This window comes from Gekko japonicus, unplaced genomic scaffold (genome assembly GCF_001447785.1).
Source record: "Gekko japonicus isolate JY-2015 unplaced genomic scaffold, Gekko_japonicus_V1.1 scaffold2830, whole genome shotgun sequence".
Taxonomy (NCBI): Eukaryota; Metazoa; Chordata; class Lepidosauria; order Squamata; family Gekkonidae; genus Gekko; species Gekko japonicus.
Window position 1 is genome coordinate 186,367 of NW_015172631.1, and position 22,450 is coordinate 208,816.

The window sequence follows — 22,450 nt, forward strand, 5'->3', positions numbered from 1 at the left end:
CAAGGAATACCAGGGTTGATGCACAGGTAAGCAATGGCAAATCACCTCTGTGTCTCTTGCCTTGAAAACCCTATGGGGTTGCCATAAGTTGGCTACAATTTGATGGTAAAAACTCCTCCCCCTCCCCACAACAGACACCCTGTGAGGCAGGTGGGGCTGAGAGAGCTCTGACAGAAACTGCCCTTTTTCAAGAACAGCTGTGACAGAACTATGGCTTGCCCAAGGTCATCCAGCCAGGTGCAAGTGGAGAAGTGGGGAATCAAACCCGGTTCTCCCAGATTAGAATCCACGCACTTAACCACTACACCAAAATGTAATTAAGGCCTGCTTGCCTGTGGGACACTGAAAACATTTTTTGCCCATCGTGGTTCAAAATAGCAACAGATGTCCTAAGCTAAAAGTTCCAGACGGAAACATTTTAAAACGTTCAAAAAGCAGGGGGTAAAACAGCCTCTTGGAAACATTTAGCTAATAAAAAGGGTTCCTCTGCATTTTTATTGAGTTACACTCACAGAAACATTGTATTTACAAATGTACAGACCCCTTTCATTGCAAAACGTTAATGAAGTATCAGTCCAAAATGTAATTTACAACCCCCCTCCCGCCCCCCAAGGCGCCTTATTGATGGGACGTTCCACATGGGAAATGTGTTAAAAGTTCCGAGGGGACCCACTGCTGTACATGTAAAATCCATTGTCGGAAGAAAAGAGGTGCTGGGAGCCATCTGAGCATAGCTTCCAGGTGGAGAAGCTCTTCTGGAGAGTTGGTCTCAGGAGGCACTGGTTGGGATGTTTTTGGAAGCTGCAAGCATAGCCCTCACTTTGGCCATAAGATCCTGCAAGGAAGACAGGGAAAGAAGTGAGCGCGCGCTGGGTTCACTCGGAAGATGGTCCGTACACATACAAATCACGCCAGGGATCCCCGACCTTTCTGAGCCTGTGGGCACCTCTGGAATCCTGATACACTGTGGTGGGCGCAGCCACAAAATGGCTGCCACAGGAGGTGGAGCTAGCAACAAAATGGTTGCTACGGATTACCTCCAGCCACAAAGTGGAGAGCCTTGTGCTGTGGTGGCGGCTGCTGCCAGAGTGACATATTTAAAAATCTGCGCAGCCGATCAAACCCCCAGTGGCCAATCAGAAGCCTTGCTGGGCAGAAGCCTCACCTGGCCCCGCCCACTTTCTAAAAACACTGGGCGGGCGCCAGGAAAAGTGTCAGCAGGTGTCATGGCACCCACGGGCATCGTGTTGGAGACCCCTGACTTGTGCCATGCCTGAGAACTGGCACGTGTGCCAAGTGAAACAAGAAGCAAGTGGGCCGGCGTCGTTCTGCCAATGGTGCCGCTTTCTCTTAGCATGAAGTGCCTTTTCCTGAAGGTGGCACTGAAACTTAGCAGGTGGGTCCTGCTGACTTATAGTACACGACTATTAATCGCATAAGGAGACAACCCCCTGAGGAAGCTGGAAACCTCTGCTTCCGTAGAGAGCCTGTCGAGAGGGGGCATTTGTAACAAGGATTGGTACCCCGTGGCAAGCACCACACCCAGAACAGCAAATAGTCTAGAGGAGGGGGAGCCCAACCTTTTTGAGCCTGGAGGCATCTCTGGAATTCTGACAGGGGGCGAGGGGCACAGCCACAAAAATGGCTGCCACGAGCGGTGGAGCACACCATAAAATGGCTGCTGCAGGTCAGGGAGTGAGGTTATCTATATAACACCAGGATTACCTCTTCGGTATTTCAGGCAGAAGCTCCGTTCCACAGGTGCATTTCAATCTGTACAGCCAATCAGAAGCCCTGCTGGGCAGAAGCCCAAGCCTTGTGCTGCCTATTTCCTCAAAGCACTTGGCAGGCACCAGGAACAGTGTTGGCGGGCACCGTGGTTGGCGACCATGGCTCTAGTGTCCCCCACTTCTTCTGGCAAACGCCATTAGAACTGGAATAAGTATGTGTCTGATTGCAGTGGCTTTTAAAAAAATTTGTTCTGGAGGCTGCCCCCCCCCGCCTCAGCTGTGGGTTTTATAAATTTTGTTCCTGTTGCGGTCTAGGAGATTCACCTAGCGGGAGTGGGGGTTAGTGTTCCCTCTAAGCTGAGTTAGTGTGAGCTGGCTCACAGTTTTTTAGCCTCCGGCTCACAGTTTTTTAGCCTCCAGCTCAGGAAGGATGGCTCCAGAGCAAACTAATTTATGCAGCAGCCAAATTGCTCCCTCAAAATTTTAATGCCGGTAGCTCACAAAGTAGAATTTTTGCTCACAAGACTCCACAGCTTAGTGGGAACACTGGTGGGGGTTCGAACCCAGATCTCCCTGGGCTTTGTCAGATACACTGACTACCACGCCGCAATGGCTCTCGTTTATTGCTCAACTTTCTTATTCGGCAGCCTGGGAGTCGGACTCTTTCCAGGGGTGTGTGTGTGTGTGTGTGTGTGACATATACATTTCCCAAATAAATATACAGTACAAGACATGCATCAGCATGTAGAAGAGTCTGGCCCTGTCCTCGCGTTTCCTGCGCAGTGACATCTTGCCCTCCGGCACACAACTCAAAAGCCAGTTATGACACTGATGCTCCAGGGATTATGCTCGGCGTTGTCAGTGTCACTCACCTGCCACAGAACGCTTTTTGTCTCCCGGCTGATATCAGCCTGGGACTCTTCCCTGAGGAAAGGCGTTAAAGACCAGACTCTTTCAGCCACTAGTAAAACTCAACATGGTGCCAAATGTGCATTCTGGCACATGCTTAATTATCCAAGTTATCAGATATTGCATTTTTCTGATCTCCTAACCCTTAAATTTGGAGATACAGAACGTGCCACATACTTCCCCCTTTCCCAGCTTGGTCTAACCGCTGGAGGTGCACTGAGAAAATTCAGATCTGAGTCTAGAAGCACCTTAGAGCCCATCAAGAGTTTCAGGGCAGAAGCTTTCGAGAATCAGAGCTCCCTTTCCTCCGAAATTGAGAAAATTGTGACCGAGCGTCAGGTTTTGAATGGCAAATCCCAGTCTGGAGGCAACTGCTGGTTAGTGCTAATGAGAGCGTGCCTGTTTATTATTTAGCAGATGTATATGATGCCTGCTCGGAGACTGCTCAAGGTGGCTCAGAAACACAATAAAACCGCGGACCCCGATGGAAGAATGATCAATAATAAAACATGCCATAAAAACAAGTCGGGAGCATAAAACAACATTCATCAGCCTCAAATGATATCCATAAAAGACTCCTCAGGTGAGAGGCAAATTCTAAACACAGCTAAGGAAGATGGAACCCCTCCGTTAAAAAAATGCAGATGTGACGGCAAACTAAAAAAGGGAGGGGGGGGGAGTCTGCGACTGGTAGAGAGGAAAGCAAGCAGAGGTGGGCCCATTCCCGACCCCGAAACCATGAATCGGGGAACTGGATGTTTGAACTTAGGCAAGTTCCCTTAATCACTACAAAGGCACAAGGTAGGGAACGCAGAGCTGGAAGGGATCCCCCAAAGGCCATCTAGTCCAACCCCAAGCACAGTGCAGGAAATTCACAGCTACAACCCTCCCCTCCCCCAGTGACCTCCCCCCTATGCCCAGAGGAAGGCCAAAAACCTCCAGGATCCCTGGTCCAATCTGGCCTCGAGGAAAACTCCTCAATCTTCATTATCCTGGGTCTATAAGAAAGGGCCACAAGAGCCAAACACTGGCCCATCCCTTCCCACCCTCTCTCTCATGATCCGCCTAAATTCACACTGGATCATAGAACCAGCATTGCTGTCATCTGGTCGCCGCTGAAAAACCTCCAAAGAAGGAGAGCCCACAGCCTCCCCCCGAGGAAGCCTGCTCCACGGTGGAGCTGCTTTAACTCTTAGGAAGAGGGTGTGAAGTACAGCTTGCAAATGGAGACCTTCTCTGCAAACCCTGAGGCAGACAGACTAGAAAGCAAAAGCTCCACGGTAGCACGTGCACTCGCTGCAAGAAGCGTTTTTAAATGGACCTGAATTCCTCAGTGGGGGGGAAAAAAGGTCAAAAGGCACCAACAAGCAGCAACCCCGCTCGCAATCTTGGCACCTCCCCCCATCCCAGAGCCACAGGCCACCTTTTATGTGAACGGAGCCCGATGGCTTCTGATACAGCCCCGTGCTTGCCATGGGCTTGTGCAGTCGGAATTCATTACTCACAGTACGATTTTATTATTTCAAGAGAGCAGAAGCCGGCTTACTGCAAGGCAGGAAAGAAAGGGAGCCCTGGGAGAAAAAGAAGTTGTCTTTCCCCTCCTTTAAAAATAAATGTGAGATCTTCAGGCCAATCTGCTTTTGAAAGATTACCTAGAGATGTTGATAAGAACACACGCGTTCCCTTGCTGGCAACTCAGACAAAAGTCCATTTTTAGTTCAGATTTAGTGGCAAGCCGGATGCCTCTGGGGAGGGCACCTGCCGGATCTGAAGGGAACGCCCTCCTGGCGTTATTCGGGTCTTCTGCTTCTGCTAGTGGGGATCCCATTTAGCTGTCCCAGCTAGTAGATGATATCCTAATCTTTTCTTTAAAAAAACCCATGTCTGAGCAAGTGGTTGTTGCCGCCTCTCGCAGTTGTAAGTCCCTGTGAATTATTCATTGGGCGAAGAAGCACTCCCTTTTATCGATCCTGAATTTGCTGCCAGTAAACAGTGGCTGAGGATGAAGCGTAGCGACCTGTGCTCTCTGCTGCAGCATCTATGCCACAATGGGCAGGGAAATGGGAGCGTGTGGGTGTGGCTGAGAGCAACCTTTGCCCACTGGCTTTGACTGTTGGCGCAGTATGCCGACTGGCCTCTCAACACTGGCAAAACGTATGATGGACAGACGAAGTGGCCTTCTGCAGCCAAGATGCTCAACGCCACTTGGGACCAGCTCTCTGCATGACAATGAGTGTTCTTCCCTTCAAGAGCTAGATTTGAATTCGGTAGTACTTTAAAGACCAACAAGATTCCCAGGGAAGCTCTTGGGACTCACTGGTCTCTTTGTCAGATTTTGACTCCTGGAAGCTTCACATCTTGGAAATCAAGTTGGTGTTAAACGTGCCGCTGGGCTCCATGCTAGCGAGACCAAGGTGGCTACCCTCCTGAAGCATTCGATCCCAGCTACCCATGATCCTGGAGGTGCCAGGGACTGGACCTGGGAGCCTTCTGCAGGGGAAGCAGGTGCTCTGCCGCTACGCTATGGCCTCTCCCTTGCCACACAGAAGTGGGCAGAGAGGAAGTGCTCAGGGGATACAGCACCTTAAGGACAGGGAGGTAACTGGGCTCCTGTCTCCAGTACCTAAAAATGAGTATGTGGCATGAGGAGAAGAAGAGTTGGTTTTTATACCCTGCTTTTCTCTACCCGAAGGAGTCTCAAAGCGGCTTACAGTCGCCTTCCCTTCCTCTCCTCACAACAGGCACCTTGTGAGGCAGGTGGGGCTGAGAGAGCCCTGAGAGAACTGTGACTGGCCCAAGGTCACCCAGATGGCTTCATGTAGAGGAGGAAGTTCTCCGGATTAGAGTCCACTGCTCTTAACCACTACACCACACTGGAGCAGACTGAGCTCCTCTCAGCCCCACTAGCTGGACCCCCACTCCTTGAGAGTCGGTCCATACAGGGGCTTTATTTGAAGCCAGTTTCTTACTGAGCACCTTTTGGATCATGTCTCCTCACAGTTCCTTTGGTCATGAACTCCACAAAGCTCCACATGAGCCTGAACCTTGTACTGAACCATCAACATCAGTACTGCCTACTCAGACCGGCAGCAGTCCTCCAAGGTCTCGGGCAGAGAAAGGTCTCTCACATCCCCTACTGCCTGGTCCTTTTTAACGGGAGAAGCCAGGGATTGAACCAGGCACCTTCTGCCTGCAAAGCAGATGCTCTAACACTGAGGCACAGCCCAGGGAATTCTATCCAGTCGCTGGAAACACCTACAGACTAGAAGACAAGCAGCTAGTTTCATAATTGCATTAAAAAAAAAAAGTATCCGAAGAAAACGGCAGACTTCCAAAATGTGGGTTTGGGTCCTGCCAGCTTTTCTGCTTAATCTTCCCTGATTTTCCTCTTCACTGAGGCTTCCGTACCATACAGGTTTTACCTGCTTTGGCCTCACTTTTTGGTATTCAAAAGGGACTGTTCTTCCCTGTTTTGGCAGAGGAGAAGCTGCTGGACCAAAAACCCTCCCCCCCATCCAGGCGAGTCATAATTAAAATGTGCAGGGAGCAAGACGAGGAGATGCATGTTTGAAAAGAGTGAAAACTGGACGGTGCTATCACAGATTTACAGATTTCCCCCCCCTGCAAGGCATGAAAGACACTGAAGACAGACAGGCTTATAGCTGCACTTTGTTAAGCGTGTCAAAGGCTAGACACAAAACCATTGGAGCTGCTGCACCGATACTGTGACCTGCAACCGTTAATGGCTCTGAAAACAATTCAGGTAACCTTGTGAGGCAGGTGGGGCTGAGAGAGCCCTGAGAGAACTGTGACTGGCCCAAGGTCACCCAGATGGCTTCATGTAGAGGAGGAAGTTCTCCGGATTAGAGTCCACTGCTCTTAACCACTACACCACACTGGAGCAGACTGAGCTCCTCTCAGCCCCACTAGCTGGACCCCCACTCCTTGAGAGTCCGTCCACACAGGGGCTTTATTTGAAGCCACTGTTTCTTACTGAGCACCTTTTGGATCATGTCTCCTCACAGTTCTTTTGGTCATGAACTCCACAAAGCTCCACATGAGCCTGAACCTTGTACTGAACCAGACCACTGGCCCGTCAACATCAGTACTGCCTACTCAGACCGGCAGCAGTCCTCCAAGGTCTCGGGCAGAGAAAGGTCTCTCACATCCCCCACTGCCTGGTCCTTTTTAATGGGAGAAGCCGGGGATTGAACCAGGCACCTTCTGCATGCAAAGCAGATGCCCTAACACTGAGGCACAGCCCAGGGAATTCTATCCAGTCGCTGGAAACACCTACAGACTAGAAGACAAGCAGCTAGTTTCATAATTGCATTTTTTGTGTGTGGAAAAAAGTATCCAAAGAAAACGGAAGACTTCCAAAATGTGGGTTTGGGTCCTGCCAGCTTTTCTGCTTAATCTTCCCTGATTTTCCTCTTCACTGAGGCTTCCGTGCCATACAGGTTTTACCTGCTTTGGCCTCACTTTTTGGTATTCAAAAGGGACTGTTCTTCCCTGTTTTGGCAGAGGAGAAGCTGCTGGACCAAAAACCCTCCCCCCCATCCAGGCGAGTCATAATTAAAATGTGCAGGGAGCAAGACGAGGAGATGCATGTTTGAAAAGAGTGAAAACTGGATGGTGCTATCACAGATTTACAGATTTTTTTCCCCCTGCAAGGCATGAAAGACATTGAAGACAGACAGGCTTATAGCTGCACTTTGTTAAGCGTGTCAAAGGCTAGACACAAAACCATTGGAGCTGCTGCACCGATACTGTGACCTGCAACCGTTAATGGCTCTGAAAACAATTCAGGTAGTAAAGAAGTCCAACTGGCCTCCAAAAGCAAACCACAGCAATGATGCAGGCAAGTAAGGAGACTCTTATCTCATAAACCGGACAGACATAATTTGGGAAGGGCAATGATCACAGACTGTTTGCAGCGCCCTTTCAGAGCCACACCACCACTGAGGCTGCAATTAAAACATGACGTCACATGATTATAACACGGTTCATCCTTTACTGGCGAGGCCTGCAGTAACAACATTTTAAACTGTTACCTGAGTTATTTTACTCTGTACTGATGACACGATGGCTGAAGAGATCTGGCCGTCTTTTTCCAAAGAAACTCCCCTGAAAATTCAGAAAGGGGACATGCGTTAGCATCCCATTATTGGCACATGGAAATGGACATCTGGGTAGTTGACCCCCTTTGAGAAACAGAACTAGCAGGGAGTAACGGCTAAAGAGCAAGTCCCGTGGTCCGACTGCATCCCTGCCTTAGATAGATGGCCTTCTGTCTCAACACCACGAAGGCTTGCTCCATTGCAGGGATAATAAAACTGGTCTAGGTTTGTTGTAAATATCAATGTGCAGCAGATTGAACACTGGAAAAGCACTTTTCCCCTACACGGAAATACTATAAGTAAAAGAAGAATTGTTTAAAAACATCTCAGTTAGACGCATAGCCTAGGCTAGCCCGATTTTGTCCGATCTCAGAAACTAAGTGGGCTCAGCTCTGGCTAATATTTGGATGGGAGACCATCAAGGAAACCCCCCCCCCAAACAAAACAAAACACCACACCCCAGAAGGATACTGTGCAGAGCTTGCTAATATTCCATCACCACTGCATTCTCACCAGGGGTCGTTTTCTTTATTCTTTTACTATTCTCTTAACCTGCCTTTCTCCAAGGAAGTAGGGGCAGCAAACACAATTCTTCTTCCTTCTTTTATCCTTGCATGGACAGCCTGAATGACTGGACCAAGACTATTTTAGGTCTCCCCCATTCCAAGCCCAACTCTACACCACCTTATACCACACTGGAATGTACAAGTTTACAGCTAGGTGCATCAAGTGCTGCTATCAGGGTTCATAGCTAAACAGCAGAGGTTTGATGCTACATTACTGCTGAAAAGATCCACAGGACTACCATTCTCCCAGAGGATGCCTGAGTGAGAACAGCTCACTAGAGTGTTATTTTTCCAAAAGCCACACGCACGGTGCCATCTCGTGCAGAGCGGCTACTGCTAAACACTGCAATCTTAACTGCAGAAGCCACAGTTAACAGTGCAGAAGGAAAGAACCGGTGCAGGTGCAACCAGAAAAAGAAAGGGCTGATAGGATTGATCATTTACAATACTGTACGTATCAGCATCTCAGGAGCAATGCTCCCTCTAAGGTGTGGAGTCTTGTGAGCAAAAATTCTACTTTGTGAGCCTAGTGGCATTAAAGTTGTGAGCGAGCAATTTGGCTACTGCATAAATTAATTTGCTCTGGAGCCATCCTTCCTGAGCTAAGACAAAAATGTGTGAACTGGAAGCTAAAAAACTGTGAGTTGGCACACACCAACTCAGCTTAGAGGGAACACCGCTCAGGAAGCCAGTTGAACTGCAGCTTGGGGAACCTTTCCCTGCTTTTGGTCTATCACTTCACAGCTCTCCCTTCTCGTCTCTTACAGAAAAGAGGCCCACACTGTCCTGCCCGGTGATGAGCAGAATTTCGCCCCCTTCCCTCCCGATTTCTAATCAGATTGAGAAATCTGGTGAAGTTCTCCCTGCCGTTTGGTGTAATGGTGCAGATGACCAGGGGAGGAAGAGGGGGAAACCCTGCTAGCTTGCCACCAGCAGCTGAATAACATCTGGGCTGAGTTTGTTTCTCCTCTGCTTGCAGGTACTTAAGCCTGGGCATGGCCAGAGGCACAAACCACAGGGCAAGAAAGGGCTTTAGCCCGTAAAAACTTGCCTGGTGGACTGGGACCAGCGCTCAATGTCTTAATTCTCTTCACCAACTGTTTTTTTGTCCCCCCCCACTGGTTGTTACATTGTTAAAATGTATTTTGATTATTTTTTCTATAAGCTGCTTGATATCCTTTTGGGTTGAAAAACGGCATCCATCCACCCAAATACACAAGCTAGCTAAGAGGGTACAATGGGCACACGGCCCTCTCTGTTTGTTCCAGCTGCACAGAAAGCAAGTTTTGCTGGCAGGCCTACGAGGCTTCCTTACGAATGTGCTCCCATTCGGAATCCCTGGCAGCACAGCCCTCTCCTTCAACCGAGCCAGCGGCTCGCAGACGGACAGACAAAAGCCGACACGCAGCCTTACAAGAGCCCATTACCTGGACCGTTCTTGGCTGGATCCTCTGCTCTCCACAGGAGAGACGCTGGCTGAGTGGGTGGCATTCTTAAGTGCAGACTGCTTGCCTGGTGAGACGGAGGGCGAATGAGATCGTGCTTTGGACTTGGTGTGAGAGTGAGATCTCCTTTTCTTCTTTTCGTGAGGACTTCTGAGAACAACAACAAAAAAAAGCAAAACAAAAGCGCTTTACTTCATCTCATCAAGCTATGTGGCTGGCTGCAAGGGGTGGTGGTGGGGGAAATGACGCCGTTAAAAAGAAGTCTTCCCAGCTCCCATGAAAGCAGCACCTTTCCTGCATGAACAGCACAAAAGTCAGAATCTCTCTAAAAATCCCCCAATTTACCATTCGCCAGAGAAGACAGATTGTGGGAGTTTGCCTTGGACAGTTGCTGATCCTGGTTTAGCCTTCTCTTACCTAATGATCAAACAGCAATCATAATACTGGCGATACGAAAATATTTGGTGTTTCGGAGGAGGCGGATGAGATCAAATAACAAGTAACAAGGCTTTAGGGCGCGTGACGGACTGCTGCAAACCCACACATTGATTGGGTCAATATGTGTTCTAGTCGAGAGACCCAGCTGAGCTCTGAGGGGAGACCCAGCTGAGCTCTGAGCAGGAGCAGGAGCAGGAGACAGAGGGGTGAGTGGTTTTTTATTTGCTTTCAGCGGAGAGGATCCAGCTGAGGATTTTGGTGGGAGAACTGGTCTGGGAGTGTGTGGAAGCGCTTGGAGTTTTTGCAGATTCCTGGCTGCTTGAGAGAGGAAAGGGCATTGTTTGACTGTGATTGACTGCAATTGAGAGGAAAAGGAAGGGGCATTGTTTTGCATGTGATTGAGTGCCTGGGTGCATTTGAATAGCTGCTGCCAGCACTCTGCTGGGGGAGGCCTCTATTTAAGGAAACACCTGGCCAGAGGCAGAGGAGACCCAGCTGAGCTCTGAGCAGGAACAGGAGCAGGAGACAGAAGGGTGAGTGGTTTTTTATTTGCTTTCAGCGGAGAGGATCCAGCTGAGGATTTTGGTGGGAGAACTGGTCTGGGAGTGTGTGGAAGCGCTTGGAGTTTTTGCAGATTCCTGGCTGCTTGAGAGAGGAAAGGGCATTGTTTGACTGTGATTGACTGCAATTGAGAGGAAAAGGAAGGGGCATTGTTTTGCATGTGATTGAGTGCCTGGGTGCATTTGAATAGCTGCTGCCAGCACTCTGCTGGGGGAGGCCTCTATTTAAGGAAACACCTGGCCAGAGGCAGAGGAGACCCAGCTGAGCTCTGAGCAGGAACAGGAGCAGGAGACAGAAGGGTGAGTGGTTTTTTATTTGCTTTCAGCGGAGAGGATCCAGCTGAGGATTTTGGTGGGAGAACTGGTCTGGGAGTGTGTGGAAGCGCTTGGAGTTTTTGCAGATTCCTGGCTGCTTGAGAGAGGAAAGGGCATTGTTTGACTGTGATTGACTGCAATTGAGAGGAAAAGGAAGGGGCATTGTTTTGCATGTGATTGAGTGCCTGGGTGCATTTGAATAGCTGCTGCCAGCACTCTGCTGGGGGAGGCCTCTATTTAAGGAAACACCTGGCCAGAGGCAGAGGAGACCCAGCTGAGCTCTGAGCAGGAACAGGAGCAGGAGACAGAAGGGTGAGTGGTTTTTTATTTGCTTTCAGCGGAGAGGATCCAGCTGAGGATTTTGGTGGGAGAACTGGTCTGGGAGTGTGTGGAAGCGCTTGGAGTTTTTGCAGATTCCTGGCTGCTTGAGAGAGGAAAGGGCATTGTTTGACTGTGATTGACTGCAATTGAGAGGAAAAGGAAGGGGCATTGTTTTGCATGTGATTGAGTGCCTGGGTGCATTTGAATAGCTGCTGCCAGCACTCTGCTGGGGGAGGCCTCTATTTAAGGAAACACCTGGCCAGAGGCAGAGGAGACCCAGCTGAGCTCTGAGCAGGAACAGGAGCAGGAGACAGAAGGGTGAGTGGTTTTTTATTTGCTTTCAGCGGAGAGGATCCAGCTGAGGATTTTGGTGGGAGAACTGGTCTGGGAGTGTGTGGAAGCGCTTGGAGTTTTTGCAGATTCCTGGCTGCTTGAGAGAGGAAAGGGCATTGTTTGACTGTGATTGACTGCAATTGAGAGGAAAAGGAAGGGGCATTGTTTTGCATGTGATTGAGTGCCTGGGTGCATTTGAATAGCTGCTGCCAGCACTCTGCTGGGGGAGGCCTCTATTTAAGGAAACACCTGGCCAGAGGCAGAGGAGACCCAGCTGAGCTCTGAGCAGGAACAGGAGCAGGAGACAGAAGGGTGAGTGGTTTTTTATTTGCTTTCAGCGGAGAGGATCCAGCTGAGGATTTTGGTGGGAGAACTGGTCTGGGAGTGTGTGGAAGCGCTTGGAGTTTTTGCAGATTCCTGGCTGCTTGAGAGAGGAAAGGGCATTGTTTGACTGTGATTGACTGCAATTGAGAGGAAAAGGAAGGGGCATTGTTTTGCATGTGATTGAGTGCCTGGGTGCATTTGAATAGCTGCTGCCAGCACTCTGCTGGGGGAGGCCTCTATTTAAGGAAACACCTGGCCAGAGGCAGAGGAGACCCAGCTGAGCTCTGAGCAGGAACAGGAGCAGGAGACAGAAGGGTGAGTGGTTTTTTATTTGCTTTCAGCGGAGAGGATCCAGCTGAGGATTTTGGTGGGAGAACTGGTCTGGGAGTGTGTGGAAGCGCTTGGAGTTTTTGCAGATTCCTGGCTGCTTGAGAGAGGAAAGGGCATTGTTTGACTGTGATTGACTGCAATTGAGAGGAAAAGGAAGGGGCATTGTTTTGCATGTGATTGAGTGCCTGGGTGCATTTGAATAGCTGCTGCCAGCACTCTGCTGGGGGAGGCCTCTATTTAAGGAAACACCTGGCCAGAGGCAGAGGAGACCCAGCTGAGCTCTGAGCAGGAACAGGAGCAGGAGACAGAAGGGTGAGTGGTTTTTTATTTGCTTTCAGCGGAGAGGATCCAGCTGAGGATTTTGGTGGGAGAACTGGTCTGGGAGTGTGTGGAAGCGCTTGGAGTTTTTGCAGATTCCTGGCTGCTTGAGAGAGGAAAGGGCATTGTTTGACTGTGATTGACTGCAATTGAGAGGAAAAGGAAGGGGCATTGTTTTGCATGTGATTGAGTGCCTGGGTGCATTTGAATAGCTGCTGCCAGCACTCTGCTGGGGGAGGCCTCTATTTAAGGAAACACCTGGCCAGAGGCAGAGGAGACCCAGCTGAGCTCTGAGCAGGAACAGGAGCAGGAGACAGAAGGGTGAGTGGTTTTTTATTTGCTTTCAGCGGAGAGGATCCAGCTGAGGATTTTGGTGGGAGAACTGGTCTGGGAGTGTGTGGAAGCGCTTGGAGTTTTTGCAGATTCCTGGCTGCTTGAGAGAGGAAAGGGCATTGTTTGACTGTGATTGACTGCAATTGAGAGGAAAAGGAAGGGGCATTGTTTTGCATGTGATTGAGTGCCTGGGTGCATTTGAATAGCTGCTGCCAGCACTCTGCTGGGGGAGGCCTCTATTTAAGGAAACACCTGGCCAGAGGCAGAGGAGACCCAGCTGAGCTCTGAGCAGGAACAGGAGCAGGAGACAGAAGGGTGAGTGGTTTTTTATTTGCTTTCAGCGGAGAGGATCCAGCTGAGGATTTTGGTGGGAGAACTGGTCTGGGAGTGTGTGGAAGCGCTTGGAGTTTTTGCAGATTCCTGGCTGCTTGAGAGAGGAAAGGGCATTGTTTGACTGTGATTGACTGCAATTGAGAGGAAAAGGAAGGGGCATTGTTTTGCATGTGATTGAGTGCCTGGGTGCATTTGAATAGCTGCTGCCAGCACTCTGCTGGGGGAGGCCTCTATTTAAGGAAACACCTGGCCAGAGGCAGAGGAGACCCAGCTGAGCTCTGAGCAGGAACAGGAGCAGGAGACAGAAGGGTGAGTGGTTTTTTATTTGCTTTCAGCGGAGAGGATCCAGCTGAGGATTTTGGTGGGAGAACTGGTCTGGGAGTGTGTGGAAGCGCTTGGAGTTTTTGCAGATTCCTGGCTGCTTGAGAGAGGAAAGGGCATTGTTTGACTGTGATTGACTGCAATTGAGAGGAAAAGGAAGGGGCATTGTTTTGCATGTGATTGAGTGCCTGGGTGCATTTGAATAGCTGCTGCCAGCACTCTGCTGGGGGAGGCCTCTATTTAAGGAAACACCTGGCCAGAGGCAGAGGAGACCCAGCTGAGCTCTGAGCAGGAACAGGAGCAGGAGACAGAAGGGTGAGTGGTTTTTTATTTGCTTTCAGCGGAGAGGATCCAGCTGAGGATTTTGGTGGGAGAACTGGTCTGGGAGTGTGTGGAAGCGCTTGGAGTTTTTGCAGATTCCTGGCTGCTTGAGAGAGGAAAGGGCATTGTTTGACTGTGATTGACTGCAATTGAGAGGAAAAGGAAGGGGCATTGTTTTGCATGTGATTGAGTGCCTGGGTGCATTTGAATAGCTGCTGCCAGCACTCTGCTGGGGGAGGCCTCTATTTAAGGAAACACCTGGCCAGAGGCAGAGGAGACCCAGCTGAGCTCTGAGCAGGAACAGGAGCAGGAGACAGAAGGGTGAGTGGTTTTTTATTTGCTTTCAGCGGAGAGGATCCAGCTGAGGATTTTGGTGGGAGAACTGGTCTGGGAGTGTGTGGAAGCGCTTGGAGTTTTTGCAGATTCCTGGCTGCTTGAGAGAGGAAAGGGCATTGTTTGACTGTGATTGACTGCAATTGAGAGGAAAAGGAAGGGGCATTGTTTTGCATGTGATTGAGTGCCTGGGTGCATTTGAATAGCTGCTGCCAGCACTCTGCTGGGGGAGGCCTCTATTTAAGGAAACACCTGGCCAGAGGCAGAGGAGACCCAGCTGAGCTCTGAGCAGGAACAGGAGCAGGAGACAGAAGGGTGAGTGGTTTTTTATTTGCTTTCAGCGGAGAGGATCCAGCTGAGGATTTTGGTGGGAGAACTGGTCTGGGAGTGTGTGGAAGCGCTTGGAGTTTTTGCAGATTCCTGGCTGCTTGAGAGAGGAAAGGGCATTGTTTGACTGTGATTGACTGCAATTGAGAGGAAAAGGAAGGGGCATTGTTTTGCATGTGATTGAGTGCCTGGGTGCATTTGAATAGCTGCTGCCAGCACTCTGCTGGGGGAGGCCTCTATTTAAGGAAACACCTGGCCAGAGGCAGAGGAGACCCAGCTGAGCTCTGAGCAGGAACAGGAGCAGGAGACAGAAGGGTGAGTGGTTTTTTATTTGCTTTCAGCGGAGAGGATCCAGCTGAGGATTTTGGTGGGAGAACTGGTCTGGGAGTGTGTGGAAGCGCTTGGAGTTTTTGCAGATTCCTGGCTGCTTGAGAGAGGAAAGGGCATTGTTTGACTGTGATTGACTGCAATTGAGAGGAAAAGGAAGGGGCATTGTTTTGCATGTGATTGAGTGCCTGGGTGCATTTGAATAGCTGCTGCCAGCACTCTGCTGGGGGAGGCCTCTATTTAAGGAAACACCTGGCCAGAGGCAGAGGAGACCCAGCTGAGCTCTGAGCAGGAACAGGAGCAGGAGACAGAAGGGTGAGTGGTTTTTTATTTGCTTTCAGCGGAGAGGATCCAGCTGAGGATTTTGGTGGGAGAACTGGTCTGGGAGTGTGTGGAAGCGCTTGGAGTTTTTGCAGATTCCTGGCTGCTTGAGAGAGGAAAGGGCATTGTTTGACTGTGATTGACTGCAATTGAGAGGAAAAGGAAGGGGCATTGTTTTGCATGTGATTGAGTGCCTGGGTGCATTTGAATAGCTGCTGCCAGCACTCTGCTGGGGGAGGCCTCTATTTAAGGAAACACCTGGCCAGAGGCAGAGGAGACCCAGCTGAGCTCTGAGCAGGAACAGGAGCAGGAGACAGAAGGGTGAGTGGTTTTTTATTTGCTTTCAGCGGAGAGGATCCAGCTGAGGATTTTGGTGGGAGAACTGGTCTGGGAGTGTGTGGAAGCGCTTGGAGTTTTTGCAGATTCCTGGCTGCTTGAGAGAGGAAAGGGCATTGTTTGACTGTGATTGACTGCAATTGAGAGGAAAAGGAAGGGGCATTGTTTTGCATGTGATTGAGTGCCTGGGTGCATTTGAATAGCTGCTGCCAGCACTCTGCTGGGGGAGGCCTCTATTTAAGGAAACACCTGGCCAGAGGCAGAGGAGACCCAGCTGAGCTCTGAGCAGGAACAGGAGCAGGAGACAGAAGGGTGAGTGGTTTTTTATTTGCTTTCAGCGGAGAGGATCCAGCTGAGGATTTTGGTGGGAGAACTGGTCTGGGAGTGTGTGGAAGCGCTTGGAGTTTTTGCAGATTCCTGGCTGCTTGAGAGAGGAAAGGGCATTGTTTGACTGTGATTGACTGCAATTGAGAGGAAAAGGAAGGGGCATTGTTTTGCATGTGATTGAGTGCCTGGGTGCATTTGAATAGCTGCTGCCAGCACTCTGCTGGGGGAGGCCTCTATTTAAGGAAACACCTGGCCAGAGGCAGAGGAGACCCAGCTGAGCTCTGAGCAGGAACAGGAGCAGGAGACAGAAGGGTGAGTGGTTTTTTATTTGCTTTCAGCGGAGAGGATCCAGCTGAGGATTTTGGTGGGAGAACTGGTCTGGGAGTGTGTGGAAGCGCTTGGAGTTTTTGCAGATTCCTGGCTGCTTGAGAGAGGAAAGGGCATTGTTTGACTGTGATTGACTGCAATTGAGAGGAAAAGGAAGGGGCATTGTTTTGCATGTGATTGAGTGCCTGGGTGCATTTGAATAGCTGCTGCCAGCACTCTGCTGGGGGAGGCCTCTATTTAAGGAAACACCTGGCCAGAGGCAGAGGAGACCCAGCTGAGCAACTACGTGGCAAAGGGAAGTTCAGCATAGTTAAATGGCAGAAGATGCCGGCTAGAACAATAAGCCTTATCTTAAATTTATGCTGATGTCGTCTCAACTGGTTGAGACACAGAGAGATTCTTGGCTTGTACTGGACAAGTCAAAGAAAATGTTGACTTGAGAGTGGTGAAGAAGGCAAACCTTATAAAGGGTATTACTAGAAAAAGGACTGAACATAAAGTGGACAATATAGCAATGCATCTATGATGTAGCCTCATTTGAAATGCAGCACTGGAATCAAATGCGGAAGACAGCAACTAGGCTATTTAAGGGGCTGAAGCACCTTTCCTACAAGGAAAGGCTAAAGAATCTGTGGCTGTTCCGTTTAGAAAGGTAAAAAGTAAAGGTTTCCCTTGCTCGAAAGCCAGCTGAATCCAACTCTAGGGGGCGGTGCTCATCTCTGTTTCCAAGCCGAAGAGCCAGCATTGTTGGAAGACTTCTCTGTGGTCATGTGGCTGGCATAACGAAACGCCGAGGTGCACAGAACGCTGTTACCTTCCCACTGAAGCGGTACCTATTTATCTGCTTGCAGTTTCTTGCTTTCAAACTGCTAGGTTGGCAGGAAGTGGGGCCAGAGATGGGAGCTCACTCTGTTACACAGCACTAAGGTCTCAAACTGCCGACCTACTGACCTTCCGGTCTGCAGCGCAGTGTCTTAACCTCTGAGCCACTAAAGAGGTATGGCAGAGGTAGAGATGCAAAATTTCCAGAAATACTGAAGCCGCAGGGGAAAAAACAGCTGTTTCCTGGGGGTTTTTTGGGGGGAGGGAGTTTTAGGCATTCATTTATCTAGAGTGAAGTGTATAAAGTTATGCATGGGACAGAGAAAGCAGACAGATAGAATCTTTTCTTCCTCTCCAATAATACAAGAATTTGGGGCAGCCAATGAAGCTGACAGACAACAGATTTGGTATGGACAAAAGGAAGTACTTCTTTACACCATAAGTCATTAAATTGTGGACATAAGAACAGAAGAAGAGCCTGCGAGATCAGACAGGGGGTCCATCAAGTCCAGCAAAGTGGCCAACCAGTTGCCTTGGAGGGCCAGTCAAAGAGGGCACAAGAAGCCATGACCCTCCCCTGCTTTTGCCTCCTAGCTCTCTTATTCAAAGGCTTTCTGCCTCTGTTGATGGAAGCTCCCGTCAGTCACCACAGCTAGTAACCACTGATAGTTACCTCTCCTCCATGAATCTGTCTGATCCCCTTTTAAAGCCATTTATGTTAGTGGCCGTCACTACCTCCACCTCACTGCCATGGAACTCCATGACAGTGGATGCAGTGATGGCCACAAGCTTTTTTAAAATTTTTGCCATCAAGTTGCAGCTGACTTATGGCTACCTCGGGGGGCTTTCAAGGCAAGAGACGTCCAGTGGTGGTTTGCCACTGCCTGCCTCTACACAGCAACCCTGGGCTTCCTTAGTGGTCTCCCATTCAGGTACTAACCCAAGGCTGACCCTGTTTAGCTTCCGGGATCTGACAAGCTTAGGCTGCCCTGGGCCATCCCCAGGGCCACAATCACGGGGGGGCTTTAAAAAGCGATCAGGCGGGTTTACGGAGGACAGGTTCACCCATGGCTGCCAACCAGGTTGACTGACGAGAACCTCTACTCATTCAGAAACAGTAAACCTCTGTATGCGAGCAGCAGGAGGTAAAATCAGAGGATGGTCTTGGCCTCTGCTTTCTGTTTGTTGGTCCTCCAGGGCCACCCCTGTGTGAAATAGGATACTGGACCAGATGGACCACTGAGCCAGGGAGGCTCTTCTTAGGTGCCTATTATTTATGAAGGAGAACCAAGCTCCAAAGAAACCATCATCTCTACTCAAGGCACAGTTGATTTGTGCCTCAAACCAAGCATCAGAAAATAGCTTTCCAGAAGCACATGTAGCAGATGGAGACAGAGAGCCACAGGGGCACCACAAGAAACAGAGTTCTAGGAATACAAGCAAGTCTTATGCAGGAAAATGATCCACAATTTACAGAGAAATGTTGAGCTGGACAAAGATTAATTGCTTTTAGAGTGAATTCAATTCCAATAGTATATGCTTGCCACAAATGCTTTCTACCATCCAAAGTAAAGGTTTTTTTTGGGTTTTTTGGGCAGATTATAGTGAATAACCCATTAGTGTCTGTCCTCTCTTGCAAGAACATTTTTGTCCTCAATAGGAGAAGAAAAGCCAGCTTGGGGCTTATGAGTGTCTGACCTTCCTCTTTCAACACGGAAAGCAAAGCACAAAGCAGTCTGTGCTAAGGTCTCCTTGACATCTTCCCCTGTTCCCTACTGGATTCAAAGAGTAAAGGGATCAAGGGCTGCCAGGAGATCCTGGGGTACAGACAAACATATGCTGCATCAGCTGAAACAAAAAAAAAAAAAAGAAAGATAAAAGGAGGAAGATCCCTTGTGAATTTATGTGCTGAAAGATACCAGACATAACTAACTACCAACAGAAAAAGATAAGGGCTTAATTTTAAGACTCGATACACAATTGTGAGAGACTATAGCTTGGATCCAAACTGTTTTCCACTGATGGAAAGCAGCTACACCAGTGTGTTCGTGGGGTGCTGGTGTTTTTGTTTTTTGCCATCCCTCGCACAAGCCTCCACAGCTCAGAGGGAGCATTGTGTGGCAGACTGCATGGAGTGAGAGGGGGCAGAATCAAAGAGTTCAAAAGCTGCTATGCTTGAATAGAATAGGATCCAGCCTGGTATTACAAAGGCACTGAAGGGATTTAAGAAAACTCCTAGTTAATTTGATACACGTGGCCAGTAAGGTGGATCAGACCAGTGGTCCATCTAGTCCAGCATCCTGTCTCACATTGTGGACAACCAGTTCCTCTGGATGGTCAACAACAGGGCACAGAGGCCGAGGCTTTCCCCTGAGGTTGCCTCCTGGCTCTGGGATTCAGAGGTTAACTGCCTCTGAACGTGGAGGTTCCCTTTCATCATCATGGCTAGCGGCCACTGACAGGATGGCAGCTATCCTCCATGAATCTGTCTAATTCCCATTTAAAGCTGTTTATACCTGTGGCCATCACTACCTCCTCTAACAGCTAATCCTACATTTTAATCACTCTCTGTGTAAAGCAGTATTTTCTTTCAGCAGTCCTGAACCTACTGCCCATCAGCTTCACTGGATGCCCTCGAGTTCTAGTTCTTTTGGGAGAGGGAGAAAAATTGTTGTCAACTCTCTGCACCCCCTGCATAATTGTATAAGCCTCTATCATGTCTCCCCTTAGTTAGATAAACTTTCCTAAATGGAAAAGTCCCAGGCTCTTCAGCCTTTCCTCCCAGGGAAGGTGCTCCACCCCCCCAATAATCTTTGGTTGCCCTCTTCTGTACTTTTTCCAGCTCTGCAAAATCCAGTACTGGATTTTGTAGACTTCCAGATCAGACCACATTAGTTGATGGCTACCTGGCAGCTGGTCACTAAGCCTATTTTTACAAATTCCTCAGAAGTTAAAATTACAAAGTGAACATGCGGAGGTTGCGGAGGTTCACTGAATATGCGGCAAAACCAAACAAATGAGCACAATCAGCACCATGGACAGCCAGTGCGGTGTAGTGGCTAGAGTGTTGGACAGGGAGACTCAGGTTCAAATCCCCACTCTGCCATGGAAGTTCGCTGGGTGACCTTGGGCCAGTCACATGCTCTCGGCCTGACATATCTCACAGGGTTGTTGTGAGGAAAAAATGGAGACGGGGAGTCTGCTGGAAGACACTTCGGGTCCCCACTGGGGAGCAAAACAGAATATCGATGAAGTAAATATGGAAGAGTCCTGTAGTTTTTGAATGTTGGCAATAGTATCAGTATAGTCAGTAGTTCAGCAGTTCGAGACCCGAGTGTGCCGCATGATGGAGTGAGCTCCCATTTCTAGTTCCAGCTCCTGCCAACCTAGCAGTTCAAAAGCAAGAAATTGCAAGTAGATCAATAGGTACCACTTCGGTGGGAAGGTAACAGCGTTCCGTGCGCCTTGGTGTTTAGTCATGCCGGCCACATGACCACGGAAACGTCTTCGGACAGCGCTGGCTCTTCGGCTTTGAAACGGAGATGAGCACCGCAACCCTAGAGTCAGATTCGACTGGCTTTCAAGCAAGGGAACCTTTACCTTTAATAGTATCAAGCTCTCCAGGCAGCCGACACCAAAAATCAATAGTTTTAAGAACTCTTCTGAACAAGAACACAAGGGCATTCACCAAAAATAACAGGATTTCACTCCAAAGAAACATTCGGCTTTTAAAAGAATAAGACTCCATCAGAAAGGCTCTCTGAAACCATAAGAGTTACCAAAGCCCAAAGCCAACCACTGTCATGTGCTACTGAGTGCTCCAAAATGCCAGGAAAAAGCTCCACTCTGTGTGCACTCAAGCCTGTGTGAAGCAAGTACCTCTCCCCCTTTGTTCCAGCTCGTATAAGAAAAGTCAGCAAGTGACTTCAGCAGCTAGAGGCCCTTCCACAGATGCAGGCAGCCAGCAGCCGAACTGAAAGCCCAGCACTCACCCAGTCCCCCAATTAAGGCTGTTAAATACCCTCAAGGATGCTTTCTTGCAACAAAGCCTTGGAATGGGCTGTTTGCTCACTCCAAATGATGCCAGCGGCCTCGGTTTCCCCCCAGCTCTGCAAAAATGCACTCGCTTGCCTCTGGGCTCGTCTCTCATGGACAATGGAGAGGACCAAAGGGTAGGACTATTTTTACTGCCGGAGATCACAGAGCAGATCGAGCAGCCAGGATACAGCATAGTTAGCAAAACTAGATAAGAAAGAAGGAAGAACTGTTAAAGCTGTTGGGACTGTTAGCAGCAGATGTCTCCAACGGAAATAAAAATCAACAGTTTGGAAAAGTAGCAGTGTGCGACTTGGGGGAAAACGCTTCCTTTCCCGATCTCCCCCACCCACCCCCTTACACACACGGAGAGCGCTTCGCTCTAAAACATGCCCGCCTATTCCCACATATCCAGTTCACAAGCTGTCTGACTGGGTAACAGGCTGTAAGAATGAGACAACTATGGAAAACGCCCCCCCACCTCCCTCCTATTTTAAATTAAGCATGTTAATGAGGCTCTTCTTTTCTTCCGTTGAACTCTGCAGACCCCTCCCATCGCCGCTGCTGTGATTCCATTTCCACAGTACATTTATTTCCTGCTTGTACAGAAGGAGAGGTCATTCCTCACCAAAAGGCACGGTTGCCAATCTAAGAGGATGAGTCTGAGGAGAAGGGGGGGGAGAAAGCCCCATTTTCTATTTAGATAATGGCCCTAACTATCCAAAACCATGCATGCATGTTTTTGGAAGGAGATTTCAAAGCCCATTTGGTATCATTCAGTAGGAGGGGAAAAACAGAGGGCATTTTTTAAATAGAGATTAGAAGTGTAGTAGAATGGAGCGGCGGGGGTGGGGGGGAATTTGTAATGGAGCAAGATTGTAACCCCCCTCTGACACTGGTGCTATGCAACGCCAGGTCTATAAATAATAAGACCATAGACCTGGCGTGCGTGACCAAGACCTGGGTATGGGATGGGGAGACTGTAGCTCTCTCCCAGCTTGCCCCACCTGGGTTCTCGGTCCTACACCAATCACAGACTAGGGGTTGGGGGGAGGAGTGGCTATTTTCATTTGGTAGGCTTACTCCTTCAGGGCACTCCCGCTGCTGGAGATCATGGGCATTGAGTGTGTCGGCCTGGTGCTGGAGGCCGAGGAGAGTTTGGCACTCTGGCTGGTGTACTGACCGCCTAACGCACCGGCCAGTAGCCTGCCGTCCCTGATGGAGGCCATATCAGGCTGGGCGCTGCAGCACCCTAGATTGTTGATCTTGGGTGATTTC

General features: G+C 49.4%; 1 protein-coding gene across 1 annotated transcript in view; it reads right to left on the reverse strand.

Annotated features, from left to right (window-relative positions):
* Positions 1-481: 481 nt before the first annotated feature.
* The window catches only part of LOC107119226 (splicing factor, suppressor of white-apricot homolog), a 28,558-nt gene continuing 6,589 nt past the window's right edge, over positions 482-22,450 (reverse strand). Inside the window, exons 2-4 of the mRNA XM_015421692.1 lie at positions 9,753-9,920; positions 7,694-7,766; positions 482-835 (exon numbers count right to left, since the gene is read on the reverse strand). Coding sequence (XP_015277178.1) covers positions 770-835; positions 7,694-7,766; positions 9,753-9,920 — 307 coding nt within the window. The 3' untranslated portion in view covers positions 482-769. The remainder of the gene's footprint in view (positions 836-7,693; positions 7,767-9,752; positions 9,921-22,450) is intronic.